Source organism: Gasterosteus aculeatus, chromosome 17, assembly GCF_964276395.1.
Source record: "Gasterosteus aculeatus chromosome 17, fGasAcu3.hap1.1, whole genome shotgun sequence".
In the NCBI taxonomy this organism is placed as follows: Eukaryota; Metazoa; Chordata; class Actinopteri; order Perciformes; family Gasterosteidae; genus Gasterosteus; species Gasterosteus aculeatus.
The window spans coordinates 3,124,759-3,139,970 of record NC_135705.1 but is presented as its reverse complement, the minus strand read 5'-3'; the positions used below and the strand labels follow the sequence as shown (position 1 = coordinate 3,139,970).

The following is a 15,212-nucleotide window of genomic DNA, read 5'->3' as shown; positions in this document are numbered from 1 at the left end:
GTTTGTGTGTGTGTGTGAGAGAGTCGTCCCTCGGAGCTCATTTCCCAGGTGTCCCACATTTCCGCCTAATCCGCGGCTCACTTTGGCCCCTAATCCGAGGAGCCTGCCGGGGGGGGCGGATTGGGAATGCGAGGTCGGCGACAACTGCAGAAGAGATGCAGCTTAGAGAAACGGGAGAAAAAAAAAAAAAAATGCTGCGAGACGCTTCCCCAAACGTCATCCCGTCCCTCGCTGCGGACACACATTCACACAGTGACACACACACACGTTTGTTTGAACACTACGAGAGGGTCTGGATCAGGAAGAGTGTGTTGGGGCCACTTAAACAGATCAAGTCTTTGTGAACGCCGACTTCTGGGCGACCGCGGGAGTCTTTCAGAGTTGATCTTGGGCATTGTTCCCAGTTTGAAGTCAGAGATTTGCCACTAAAGTTAATGGGGTAAAGAATGGAAACCGATCATTAAAGTAACTGCAATGTTTTTCCCTTTCATTGGGTAAGGCCGTCAAAGTGCCCGTGTCCTTTTTTTAGTCGCCCATTGAAGTGATCTGGTGACGCAGCGCTTCCCTCAAACGTGTCTCAGTTATAAATGTTGAACATTTCCTAGAACACAAGACCTATAAATGACCTTGAGCGTGAGAGGAGCCTGATTTACACCTTGTAGGTCATCGCTGGTCGCTGCCGCTGTCTTCCAGTGCGGGAGCAGCCACGCAAGAGTCCCAGACCTGCTAATTGCACCAGACATGGAAACCTAGAGGGAGAAATTAATATCTCATTTGTGTGCCTGTGTGTATATGTGTGTGTGTGTGTCGGGGGGGTGGAACTAGAAGCAAATGCCAGTTGTCTAATAGCTTTCACACAGGCCTGATTGAATTAGACGGCGAGGAGGGCCGCGGCCATAATTGAATTGCGGGGGGACCCTGTGTTGCAAACAGTGATAGCTTGTGTTCCCTATGGAAGTGCTGAAAGGGGGGGGGGGGGCAGAGACACAGAACCAGTGGCAGCTCCCCTCTGGTTAATCTGCGGCCATGACCGTTTCACGAGGTTACGCTCCACTTGGACGAGAAGCGGCTCGGAGGGCTGCAGGGTCTGCAGTGGGCCGCGTGGCCGAGCTGAATCGACAGGAAGCTAACAGGTTGTCTTAATCTCATTTCCCCCCCCCCCCCCCCCCCCCCCCTCTATGAGGCGAAACAGCGGTCGATCTCATAAAAAGAGAAGTTGTCACGAAAGCCTCTGATCCGTCCCTGCAGTTGTTGTTATAAATAGTTTTTAACAGGCAGCACCAAAGCAAATAGAGGCCATAACTGTAGCGGCCTCTTTGCTCACAATGGAATAAAGGGAAACACCCAGCATCCACACACACACACACACACACACACACACACACCATCCCTCTGACGCTCGCCATTTTCACCCCTTTCAGCACTTTTTCCTGCTGTGCTCACAAAATCTAGCACCTCTGATTTTTTCTTTTTCGTTGTAGCCCTTTAGCTTTTTTCTCTTTCACACCACACACACACACATGAACGCACACTCGCACCGTGGCCGTCTTTGTCTCCCTTGGCTCCTCTTTAATGATTGCGTTCATTTAATAGTTTGGGGGAAGGCGGGTTTGATCACGGAGGGGGAACAGGCCTTGTTGTTGGTGGTGCCCCAGACGGCTGGACAAAGAGTCTCTTTGTCGGGCGGTGTGGATGCAGATGGAGGCTGAAAGGGACTGGATGAGTGTTGGGGTTTTTCGCGGGGAGCTGCCCCCCTTTTTCCTCAATAGGTGTGGCCTCAGGCTGGACTACCTGGTCTCAGCCATTTGATTGTTGTGATCGCACAGCGTCCAAAGCTGCCGAGGCGCCCATGACGGAAATGTCAAAATTTCTGTGTGCTAATTTGGTCAGAGGAGCTAAAATCAGAGGAGCCAAAATCAGAAAAGCTAGAATGAGAGAAGCCGGAATGAGAGGAGCCAGAATCAGAGAAGCCGGAATCAGAGGAGCCATAATGAGAGGAGCCGGAATCAGAGGAGCCGGAATCAGAGGAGCCATAATGAGAGGAGTCAGAATCAGAGGAGCCGGAATCAGAGGAGCCGGAATCAGAGGAGCCAGAATCAGAGAAGCCGGAATGAGAGGAGCCGGAATCAGAGGAGTCAGAATCAGAGAAGCCGGAATGAGAGGAGTCAGAATCAGAGGAGCCGGAATCAGAGGAGCCGGAATCAGAGGAGCCGGAATCAGACGAGCCATAATGAGAGGAGTCAGAATCAGAGAAGCCGGAATGAGAGGAGCCAGAATCAGAGGAGCCGGAATCAGAAGAGCCGGAATCAGAGGAGCCATAATGAGAGGAGCCGGAATCAGAGGAGCCATAATGAGAGGAGTCAGAATCAGAAGAGCCGGAATCAGAGGAGCCGGAATCAGAGGAGCCAGAATCAGAGAAGCTAGTCTCAGAGGAGCTAGTCTCAGAGGAGCCGGAATGAGAGGAGCCAGAATCAGAGGAGCTAGTCTCGGAGGAGCCAGAATCAGAAGAGCCGGAATCAGAGGAGCCGGAATCAGAGAAGCTAGTCTCAGAGGAGCCAGTCTCAATGGAGCCGGAATGAGAGGAGCCAGAATCAGAGGAGCCGGAATGAGAGGAGCCATAATGAGAGGAGCCGGAATCAGAGGAGCCGGAATCAGAGGAGCCGGAATCACAGGAGCCCTTCCTCTGCACACATGCACAGTCACACTTGCAGGATTCAGGTGGTTTTAGCTGCGGGTTCTCGTCTTCAACGTGCTATAAATCTCTCCAGCAGTAATATTCAGGAAACCTTTGAAACAAGCAGCAAAGTACCTGCTGTAAAAACTGACGAGCACGCTTTGCACGGCGACTCGCCTCTCGCAGCTCTCCCTGGACTATTTTTATTCAGTGAGCCTAGTTAAACCTCTAATTAAAGCTTTTATGTCACTGTATATTATTAAAAGTCGTAAACATTGGACAGACGTGAGCAGCTGGGGGTTTGGAATGCGCACGAGGGAGGAAATATTGAGATTGGGTTTAAAGTGTTGGATTAAAGCAGTGTAGCACTTACTTTTTGAACAATTTGAAAAAACATCGAAAAGTTTTTGTGTGTTTTTTTTTTTTAAATATGAGATTTAAGGGTGAATATGCCTCACTGGGACCTGGACCTTTTTTTGAGCGACTGCCACTAAATTGAGTCTCCAGTGACATATCGTCACCATTTCATTGTTTGTCCCAGTTCCAGAATCGTTAGTCCCCAGAGACGTGGGAGCACAAGGTGGCATGTTCGCTTGATGCTATTAATGTTATTAATAGCACGCGCCCGTGTTTGTGTGTGTGTGTTTTTTATTTCTCCAAGTATGAGAAGCAAGAAGAAACGGAGGAGCTGTCAATGAATATTCTTGCAATAATTAACTCTTATAACCAAAAGGATTTCTGACGAAAGATCCCCCAAAAAAACATCCCTCAGCTCTCACATGTTAGCAGCACTGCCAGGATGGTGATCAAACAGCTCAACGGCAGCAAGGGGAGGCGGGGAGGGAATTAAGGCTCTGATCTGTTTTTCTTTTTTTTTTTATAATCACAGCTCTCCGCGTCGCTGCCTCTCCACATCCGACACCAGACAACTTCGCAACGCTAAAAATCTGTCATCTGGGTATGAAGTGGAAATTCCCCAAATATTTTCCAAATCATAATGACCGTGGCCGGGCAGAGAGGGCGTGCCAGGACACACTGTCCTAGTACGCCCGGAGGGTGCAGATACTTTTTGTTTTTAAACGCTGTAAACTGTTCCAGAAGGCTTTGTCACAAAGGGTAATGACTTGATGACTTTAATGCCACAAATGAGAAATGAGGTAAGTACTTTTCTCTAATGAACCGTCTTGATACCGCGAGCGTAACGTATACCAGGTGGACAAAGCAAACATCCAATTTCTGATACAATATTATTCATTTTGATGCATTTATAAGCAGCGGGGACATTTTTTGTCGGCATTTGTGTGGCAACAAGGCCGGCACAAATTACTTTCATTCATTCGTTTTCTTCCCTCGCTCTTATTTTGAAGAGCCGGTGCTGTGTCCTCATGCACGGACCGCATACTGTTACGTCGAATACATCCAGTGTGGGCAAGGAAACAAAAAGCGAAAGAAGAAAAAACCCCTCCCAAACACAGCCACTCGCCGCCTCTCCACTCTGGTCTCTTTGTTCCCATCTTCACACTTCTCCTCTCTCCTTCCCCTCCCCTCGCCTCCCTCTTTATGCTGCTTCCTTTGGTGTCGCTCCCCTCCGGTGCGCCGGCCTCCCTTAGACCTCCCTGCGCCGCGGCGCTCCGACCCCAATTCCCCACATAGCTGTTGCCGGGGGCCTCATTCAGCGACCCTGCTGACGGCCGGTGTGAACGTCCAGGCCTCATGTTTCGCACTGCACCCAGAAACCTTTTCCCCCATCCATCATGGGAGAAGGAAAACATGTCGAAGCCGATACTTAGTGAGGTGATCTTTAACATTGCTTGAGCGTTTGTTTTGGGATAACTCCTTCAGCCGCCGACATTTGTTGGCTGCAAACCAAGGACTTGATGAATCGCATTCTGTGTTTGTTCTATAAAATGGTGACACGTTTTGCGGTGCGCAAATGTCTTGTTTGGTTCAAAACTCAAAGACATTCACAGAAGAGACAAGGAAACGTATACATTCAAATTTAGGAAAAATAACTCCAACCGATTAATCTATTATCACAAAAGTTGACGATTCATTTCTTAATTGAGCTCTAATAAGTTGCTGCAGCTGTAGACACACGGACTTACGTGTGTTACATGAACGGAGGGAACAGAGCCCACTATTACATGTATGTCATCTCTTCTTGTTCTTGAGCTGAGGTCAAAGAAGTTAAACGTAATGTGCATTTAATGAAAACAGTTTCTCTTTCACCAAACTTTATTAGTTTAGCTGCTGCTAACAGACCCGCTCTGATGTAGTACGGTTGGGCCGATCACATCGAACCACTGGATGGAAAGTCAGCCAGACTAACAGCATTTACCAAACTGCAGCAACATATCAGCTCATTGCTTTCTTTAATAAAGAAAAAACGTGTCTGCATAGTTTTTGAATCATTGTAATGGCCAGATTTAGAAGGTGATGGCTGAGTCATGTGCTTCGAGTTACAACGGGGGGGGGGAGGAGCATTAATCCACGGCCTCCTCACTGATGTGTATGTGTAATATAAACATTGGGATTGGACCTGCATTAATTCTGCTTTGTGATCGGGCCTCTTTTTAAATGGGAGTTGCAGCTGCAGATGTTTCCATATTCCAGATGCTACAGTTAAGTTGTAATTGCCCGTGCAGCCTCAGAATGAAATAGTGTCTGCATTTCTTTTCTTTTTTCTTTTTACTTTACGATGCAGAACACTGTGGTCATAGTAAGTTTTTAGAAATGTACAGAAAATAGAGGCGGGGGTGGGGGGGGGCGACGGCAACTGTTCCCACAATGACTGAGGATATATTTTCTGAATCTGTTTGAAAAATATTCCGTCGCCCCCCCACCAGCGTTGACTCAATAAAAATAATAGAGATGTTTATGGTGAAGGACCATGAATTTGTGGAAAAGCTGCAAGCATTTTGTTTCTTTTTATGGAACTCAATCGGGTTCTTGCTCTTTTTACACGGTTGCTAAAGAAGAACAACAGACCTGGGGGTGGAGTGAGGGGGCGGCCGGGGAGGGGGGGCCGGGGGGGTATTTGCAGATACGCAGCGTGTCCCGTGTGTGAATTTTTCATGTTACCGCTCTTGCAACACCGTCTGTCGACACCTCTGCATCCTCTCCCGTTTCTTGCGGCGGAGCAGGTGGCGAGCCGCGTTACCTCCAGCGAAAAAAACATTGCTGCTTTGGTCCGGGAGAGACAAATAATCGACATGGTGCAGGTGCAAAACGTCTGAAAAAACGTTCCTTCTTTGGCAGTGAATGTTCGGGGGGGGGTGTTTCAAAGACAGCTACGCTAGCTTGCTTATTGCTGCAGTGATGGATGCTTGTGGCAACAAACAAACAGTTCACCCCTTCAGCACTCACACACAGACACACACACACAGACACACACACACACGGGAAGATGCACGTACAGATTTCCAGAATTGAATGGCAGCCGCGGTGTTCGTACACGGTGAACGCAACCCCCCCCCCCGGGTTTACACAGAAGGGGCCTCACCAAAGGGCTCTTAACAGAATCAAGGGCACATCCCGATTTCTCAGGCAAGTGGATCATGGTGAATAATTCAAAGTGAACTTCTGAAACGTCTCACATGCAAGGCTTCACTCCTGTGTATTTATATATATGACGGCCTCCGCTGATGCAGATGTGAGGAAACGTGAAACAACGGAAAGTTATTTTCCTCTGCATTCTTATTGTGAATACGTTCAGGTTACTACACTTAGCCTGCAGCGTGCATTGCGTTTCTTTTCTCATACTCACATACTCATTTCCCATTTTTATTTCTCAGAAAAGGGTAATATGAGTTAATTGACAGATTTTTTTTGAGAGGTCTCCTTGGCTTCTGACTTATTGTGAGACATTTTTACACCATTTTCTAAAATACAATATCAGGCGATTGTCTGAAGGAAAGCAACGTCCTGATGGGGAGAGAAGGCAGACTAATCAAAAAAGATAGTAGTTGAATCCCTGATACCTTCACGTTGTACTTGTAGGCTTCTGCCGTCATACTCTGAACTATTTGCTTTGTTTTGATTTGACTCTGACCTCATCACATCCCGACACCCTCACTTAACACCCTCCATGTTTCTTCACCATTGGCTTAGTAGGACTTTGCCACACTGAGCTCCACTTCTGTGGGATAATCTCCGGCTGCACATTCGGAAGTTGATACTTTGGAATCCAGGCTGGAAATACGTCCTTTTTTTTTCTGTTCACGATGACCTCTTAATTTCACCGGCTACAAATACAAAGCGCCGAGTGTTTTAATCTTTACCCGAATACACAGTTCATAGAGCATCTGTAAAAAATGATCTAACCTCATCCACGTCACGTTAACCTGTGTGTGTGTGTGTGTGTACTTTTACATGCACAATGTCATCGGACTCTTGTAAGAGAATAAACTCTCACGCGCCTCCTTCCTCTCTCTTTCAGCCTGCCCGTCGGGCTTCTTCAAGCCGACTCAGAAAGACGAACCCTGCATGCAGTGCCCCATCAACAGCCGCACCACCAGCGAAGGCGCCATGAACTGCGTCTGCCGGAACGGCTTCTACCGCACCGACTCGGACCCTCTCCAGATGCCGTGCACGAGTACGTTCGGCCCTCACGCGTGAACAAGAAACACACACAAAGTACACGCCCGGCGAACGCGGCAGATATGAACTCTTTTTATTTATTTTATTTTTTTTCCTCCGCGTGCATGCACATTTCACACCCGCGGGCAGAAGAGGCCCCCCCCCCCCCGGGGTTCAAAGGACAGCGGTGGTCTGCGTAACTCCCAAACAGAGAGGTCCTTTTCAGAGCCGTCCCTCACACAAACACCACGCCGACACGCCCATAGTGTGGCTGTCCACAGGATCTGACCCGGCGCACCGCAAGGCCCGGCCGCCCCTCCTCAACATCACACAAACGCCCCGAGCGCCAGAGGTTAGCGGGCCGAGGCCCCCGGAGAAAGAGCCCCTTCCAGACTCCCTCTCTTGTCATTCCAATGAGGCTGTTTGAATCTGAAGCTGACATTGAGGTTGAGAGAGAGAGAGAGAGGGAGGGAGGGTGGAGGGAAAGCATGAGGGAAGTGAAGTGAAGTGAAGGACAGGCGTTTGGAGAAGGACGGAGAGGGGATGTGTGTATGCGAGAAAGACAAAAGACTCAGTTCACACAGTGTGGACTTACTAAAACAAAACAGGGCTGAGCGAGAACAAAAACAACCAAAAAAAAAGCTCTTTTCATCGTTTGGGTAGTGTTCCCCCCCCCCGCGCTCTCCCTCTCTGCCCGTTGAAAGGGCGAGAGGAGGGGAGAAAGATTTGATGATCTCCAACAAAGGAGATCTGCATAAGCCCGGCTCTGGGAGCGGAGCAGCAGCTGTTGTGAACGGGAAAGCAGCGGCGGCGTCGCGTCACTCGCGCCCAGCGCGGCAGGGCCCGGCCCCCCGAGGTGAAGCAATGGAATGGAGCCATCGGAGTTCCCCCCCCCCCCAGGAAAGGAGATGCCAAGGAGGAGTGTTGTTTCCGTTTCATGACAGACACGGAGAGGGGCGCTCCGACGGGCTTCCATCCAGAGCCGGAGATCCGCTAATTGCTGCCAATTAAAAGGGGAGGATAGCTGGGAAGTGATCGATTGGGATTTAGGAGGTTGTGGGCGGGGCCGAGCGGTTTATCCCATTAGTCCTGCAGGGTACGACTTCCATAATTAGGCGCACATGCCTCCGAAGGATAAACACTCGCCCCAAATACCCCAAATGTTGTCACTGTTTTTGGTCTTTTAGCGTGTCGTTCACATCCTGAGGCAGCTTTACTACGTATGTGACCAATGTGAAAGGGGAACGCTTATTATCACGGGTTATTATATCAATAGTTATTGAGTTATCATCAAACTCAGCCGTGGACCGTTTGTCCCAAAGTGTCCCCGCCCCCGTTTTTTTAATCCCTCAAGCGCTAACGTGCAGAATGTCTCTCGTCCCCCTTTTCAGCCGTCCCCTCGGCGCCGCAGACCGTCATCTCCAGCGTGAACGAAACCTCCGTGATGCTGGAGTGGTTGCCCCCCCGGGACTCGGGGGGCCGCGAGGACGTGGTCTTCAACATCATCTGCAAGAGCTGCGGCGGCGGCCGCGGGGGCTGCACCCGCTGCGGGGACAACGTTCAGTTCCTGCCCCGTCAGCTGGGCCTGACGGAACCCCGCGTCTACATCAGCGACCTGCTGGCCCACACGCAGTACACGTTCGAGGTGCAGGCTGTCAACGGGGTGTCAGATCAGAGCCCCTACTCCCCCCAGTACGCCTCAGTCAACATTACCACTAACCAGGCTGGTAAGTGGGCCCATCTGTCTCTTTTTCTACACGTCATATTCCCCCGTGCGGTCTCCTCGCCGCCTCTTTTCCCCCGCCTCTATTTCCGTGCTGCCGCTCTGCCTCTCATGCCCCGGCGCAGTGCCTCTCCCATCACGCTCGTAATGCGCTCGGACCTCCGCTGAGGCAGGTCCCTTCGCTCCGCCGTGTGGTAATGTCCGCGGATGGAGGAGGGGGAGGGGGGGGGGTTCTAAAACGGGAGGGAGAGTGGCGCTGATGATGTGACAGACAGGATGTGATGGCCCGCTGGTCGTAACAGCATGACCTCATCACCGCCTTGTTCAGGCAGCGGAGCTGAGAACAGGCGAGGGGGGGGGGGGGGCTGCCTCTCCTCCACTTCCTCCCCCCCCGTTCATTTCACCCACCTACTAGACTGTACAATAGGGTTACAGTATAAATAATTAGAAACACATGCATAGTGCAGTATACGTGTGGAGGTATGTGAAGCCTGAAAAGAAGCCGCTGTTCCAGGCGGTTTCTATGCCGAATGGAAAGTTTTTAATCTTTTAACAAGAGATATAACTTACAATCTCCTTCAGTAAATCTCCCGGGAGCTTTGCATTCTCTCCACTCTGTGATTGCGGTCGAAGTCGGCCGCATCTCTAATTATTTCACAGAGGCAGCGGCATTGATTTTGCTCTTTAATTGTCTCCATGAAACGCATCATTTGGCGTGCCAAGCTATTCTCCCCCGAGCGCTGATGAGCACGTGGGGGGGACGGGAAGTGTGTGTGTGTGTGTGTGGGCGGGGGAGGGGGAGGGGGGGGTATACAGGCCGGGCTTCATCTTTGCACTGGCTTTGCATCCCATTAGCAACGCACGTAGTTGCCTGTCATCTCACGTCATCCATTCCACCTCCAGCGAGGGCCGCCCGAGCTACCGGACCTGTTGGCTGTTGTTTGACTGGCTCCCTGGCTCCCTCGTTACTTCCCTCTGGAATTCCCAGATGTCCAGATGCCTCCATGCGAGCCGCCGAAGGGAAAGTGTATACAAGTCGGGTGACAACATTTAACTGGCGCTTTCCGCACTTAAAACGACCCATTGTTGCAGACTTTTAATGTTTACGGAAACCCGCGCGTGTGTAAAAGCTCCATAAAGGCCTCGTTTTACAATGCCGGGGACTCCCGAGTCGGGCCGGAACGGGGCCCTTCATTCTGACGGCGTCCTCCCTTTTTTATTGTCTGTTTTGATTTGAGTCACTGGTGTGGCGGGTTAATGAGGGCCTGTGAGTGCAGTTAAGCGTTGTAATGAGGCCCCCGCCCGGCTCTTTCTGGGCTGGGGCCACAATAAGTCTGCCACCCCAACCCTTTCGGCTTCCACCGGCTTCCCCCCCCCCCCCCCCCCCCCCCCGCCGGAAATTGGGGGGCTCTGCGCCCTCTCCACTGAAGTGCCCCGTCACTTTGGATTAGGCGGCGAGGGCTCCCGTCGGAGGGAGCCGTGAAAAGAACTCAACTCTCGCTCGCCCCCCCCCCCCCGTCACCCCGCGAAACCAGGCTCCCCCCTGGGACACGGGGATCGCCGTTTCGGGGGGGGCGGGTGGGGCTGCGCTACAGGGTCGGGGTCACTGGGACCAGGAGCCCATAATTACATCTGGTTTGTGAGGCTTGGAGGTTACATAAACATCATGTCACCCCTAATTACCCCAGGCAGCCCTGCGCCTCCCTCCTACGCTCACAGTAAGTTACATGAATTATTTTTTAAACGTTGTGTTCAAAATGTTGTAGGTTGTGTTAATCGATCTGTCAGTGAGCTTCAGCTGGAGGCTGAAGGTTTCCAACAAACCATCGGGTGAATACGTAAACTAAAAGTAAGACCCACGTCCTGTGCGAAGGGCTGTCCTCAGCTATGATTTGTTGGTGTGAAGGGGGGGCCGGGGGGTGGGCAAGACGCGAGGCGAGCTTCTCACTCGCCACCGCACCCAATCAGGCAGCCACCACACTCCTGTTACTGATCCCCCCCCCCCCCTCTGTAGGTGATGGGCGCGATAAAGGACGTGATCGCCCTGCAAAGTGCGGCGCTTGATTACACAAAGTAACGCCACACGAGGAGGGAGGGGGGGGGAGAGGGAGGGGCAATGACTAATTCCCCTCAAAACTTGTATGAATGAATTGAATGAATATGCATTGAATGAATATGCAGAAGCATTCGAATGTCCCTGCAAGCCTTTTTCATTTTCTTTTTTTTTTGGTAATAATGAGTCTGTGTATAAAATAAAATCTTTGTGGGTCGTGGGGCAGAGTTGCAGACGTTCAGGGACTGAGGGTTGAAACCATAGCGTGTGTGTGTGTGTGTGTGTGTGTGTGTGTGTGTGTGTGTGTGTGTCTAATGGTAACACTACTGGGGAGGCACACATTTATCTAAAAAATGTTTTGGAGTTCAGTGGCTTCATGGTGATTATGTGGAAATATTAAACAACGTTGTAAAGTAAATAACTGGACACATCGCAGCCTGGAAACTACTGGCGAGGTGACTTCCCGCCTGCGTAGGAGGAAGGTCACGGGTGCGAGTGGGTTTGTTGGATCGGCGTCCTGTAAACCTCACTGCTGTTGCACAACCTGAGGCACATTTGCCCTTTCAAACCACTTTAACGCAATTCCTGCACCACCGTCCATCCGGTGCCGTGCTCACCCGGTGCCGTGCTCACCCCCTGACCTTAGTCGGCTGACAGTAAAAATTAATATTAATGTGCGGGAGGGGAAATTGTTGAGTCTTGATCAAACGTCGCTGACGGGTGATTTTCTCCTAATACACTTCATTCACAAACACTCTGTCTGAGACACATGGGTGCGTGGCTACACACTTACACGCATGTTGTGTGTGCGATCCCTCCCAAGGTCTTGACTGCTGGATATTAAAACCAGGCATTTAGTTGCAGCGTCAGACTGAAATCGGACAGAAATGATGATTATGATGATGATGTGATGAGGACTTGATTGGTTTCCAAATATTTAGAGTTAATCTTTAGTTTATTTGAGTTATTTAATATAAGTGATACACACATATAACTGCCTGTTGTTGGCGAGCTCACTCTGGAGCTGCTGTACCATCAACTTCCGCGCACAGAGGTGAGATGATCTCATTCCTTAATAAAAACCATCAGTACTCTGAGAGACGGTTCTGAATCGCACAATAGAGGAATTAGATCTCCACATACAATATGCAATATGCGCGCATATTGCATATTGTATCCAATAGCGGTCGGGTGTATTAGATTCCAGAGGACGTGTTTGTTTAGGCACCTCATTAACTCAAGGTGAGCCGCGGCGTCTGCTGATGACGCCGTCCACAAGCAGAGCGGCCGAATTGGTTTCTTATCAGGCGAACCGGCTGATTGTGGAAGGGAAACCCATTACTCAGAGGCGTGCGCCACGCTGCCTTTTCCACGCGGCTCGAGGGGGAAGATTTACGACTTAATTACCCTCCAGATTGCCCAGGTCCAGAGTGACCCGTCCACCGCCGCTCCACTGGGCCGCCGCGGTGTGAAAAGCCGCGGTGCCGAGCCAGGTGGGACCGCCAGCGTGCGTCAATACACCAGCCAGCCAAGTGTGGCCTCTGATCTGGGGACTGAAAACGGTGCAGATTTCTACGTGGCGCAGTGGCACATCCATGGCGACGAATGCCGTGTGTATATATATATATATATATATATATATATATTAACAACTGCGAGGGATTTAAGTGGACCGCTTCCAGGCCGAGGAGCGATACCGATGCTGAGGGACGGGTGGACAGGGGCCGCCGGTTTAACGGCGCGCTGTGTGACAGCGACAGAAGGCGCGAGAAGGGACGCATATGGTGGGTGCCGGCGTGGGTCAGCCGGACAGACGGACGGACAGGAGGCCCCAGCATGCACCTGGATCCCGGCCGCTGACGAGGCCGCTCCGCTAGTCGGGCACAGACGTCGATACCGAGAAAGCCGTTTTACGCGAAGAGAGAGGGGGGGGGAGGGGGGGAGCCCAGCGCGGCTCTACGGATGACTTTAAATAACCTACGCGTGCGATTTATGAATTTATTTACGACTCCCCGTGAGAGGATGCGGTCCAAAAAAGTTGTCTAGTTGATCATGCTCGTGAGGCATTCAGTGGCCGGGAGTTTCTCCCGTGTGATCTGCATGCTCACAGACGAAGGGGGGGGGGGGGGGGGGGGGGGTCCACTACGCACGACAAACACAACAAATCATAACATGAGTGCATTGCACGCAGCTCGGAATGCCTGAATAATTGACTGTGCTTCAATGCAGCGGCTCATTTGCTCTTCACACACAAGAGGAGGATGATGGCGGTTAGAAAATAAAGAGATAATAAATTAAGTCGAGGAAGCAAAAAGGGGTCTCGACCCAATCAGCGGCGTGGTGTTACATTTATAGATTTGTGTGTGAACTTTTATGGAGTTAACTTGGCCAATTAAGGGAATGGATCTGGGATAAACACGACGGCGCTGCCCCCTCTGTCTCTTTGCCAAACACACTGCTGAAGTTCAAGCTCCTGCGAGGGGATCAAGTATTCCTTTTAAGGCCGAAGCAAAAGAGGGAAGTCATTGTCTGGTGTTTCTGGTATGAGCAGGACCCCCCCCCCACATGCCTCTTCCTTTTTAAATGCGGCCCGGATCCTCTCGCATAGATCACTGCCGTCCGGCTATCTGCATCAACCATCATCTTCTCCGCGGCTTCGCGCGTAAATTGGGGTCGGGAACTTTGAGGGCGTAGATGATCTTTCGTAATCCTCGGCATTGTGCGTCCGTCGTCGCCGGAGCCGCGCAGTGTGGTTTCGGTAGATAAGCATGACTCCGCCGCTAAGCCGCGCGTCATATGCCGTGCCTTGAGACAGAACCGGGGCAGATGTGCCGCGTGCAACTGTCAGGGCTGCACGTTGCGAGCAAAAATGTGTCTCTGCAGCTGCTTTCAACATTAGAACTCAGACTGTGTAATGAGGTGTGTATTTTGGAGGCGACCCACAGAAACCGTTGATATTAGAAGATTTGAGAACTTCTTTAATCCAGGGAACCTCATGAATTTGGTCCCACATCCTTTGAGGTAGTAGCTCGTATCCTTGTTCCTCTCGCTGCGTTAACATGGACTGAATCCTGTCAGAATCATTCTGCATTTTTGCTCTAACAGCAAAGCTATTAAGTGGATAAACAGCGTGCGAGCAGCAGAGAAAAAGAAATCCGTAGCCCACAATGTAAGATATTGACACGCAGACCGTGGTTTGTGTTCTGTTTTCCTCACAGGAGTTTGGAAGTTGTGTAAATGCGGGAAAAAACCGCGTGCGTATTAATCACAATCCAGTTTCCCGCAGAGCTTTTTCATTCCACATCCGCTCAAACCCGAAGCGTTCCGCGTTCCATGTGTTTTGGAATCGGTCCCTTTCAATTACGGCAGTTTTCAATGATCAGAGATAAGTTATAAGCTCAAAGTGACTCTTAATGCTGAGCATTGTGTTCGGCACCAACCGAAGCTGGAAGGATTCACTCGTTTCGGGGGGGGCGTCAGAGGGCTTCGGTGGCCGCAAAACGATTCTCTCTGCAGCTTTTTTTTCTCCACACACACTCATCTCGGTCGGCTTGGATTTAAGCTCTGACCTCTGGAAGCATCAGAAAACTCTTCAAGCCCCTGAAGTGCCTATTTTATAATTAGCTTATGGTGTCTGTACGAGTGCATTTACTCCCCAATCATTTCCAGTGCAGATGGTTTAAAGCTCGATGAACTGAAATCTCACATTTGTAGCTTTACTGCGCTGGAAAATCGCGTGGATGTAAAAAAAAAAAAAACCCACAATCCCTTGCAGCTGGGGAAACAGGGCAGGCTGCCAGCGTGCTAAAAGTACCTGCAAATACGGGCCTCTCCCCTTTAAGGCGGCTCGATGCGCCGCTCATAAACGGCCGTCGGCCGGGGAGAGCGCCGCGGCGCGTTTGAGGGGCCGCCTGGTGGAGAACCAGCTGGTTCGGGCCCTTTGGGACGGAGGGAGGGAGGGAGGGAGGGAGTCGGGGGGGGGGGGCGGTATTTTTACAACGAAAAGGAAAAGGGCTTTACGAGCCCCGACCTGTTCTCGCTACCTCCCCCCATCTTCCCCAAATAACAGCGCCGCTCTCCCCCGCCAGAGCGTCTAATCATCAGAACCACATGGCTGTAGACACATTAGGACGTTAGTATATGTTTAAGGCCCTTTTATCTGTCTCTCGCTCGCCCAGAAGCAC

The 15,212-nt window shown here is 50.9% G+C and overlaps 1 protein-coding gene across 5 annotated transcripts in view; it reads left to right on the top strand.

Annotated features, from left to right (window-relative positions):
* ephb2b (eph receptor B2b) overlaps positions 1-15,212 on the top strand; it is a 95,326-nt gene that overhangs the window by 62,638 nt on the left and 17,476 nt on the right. For all 5 annotated transcript variants that reach the window (XM_078092810.1, XM_078092808.1, XM_078092807.1 and 2 more), the window contains exons 4-5: positions 7,113-7,268; positions 8,644-8,979. In XM_078092810.1, coding sequence (XP_077948936.1) covers positions 7,113-7,268; positions 8,644-8,979 — 492 coding nt within the window. The remainder of the gene's footprint in view (positions 1-7,112; positions 7,269-8,643; positions 8,980-15,212) is intronic.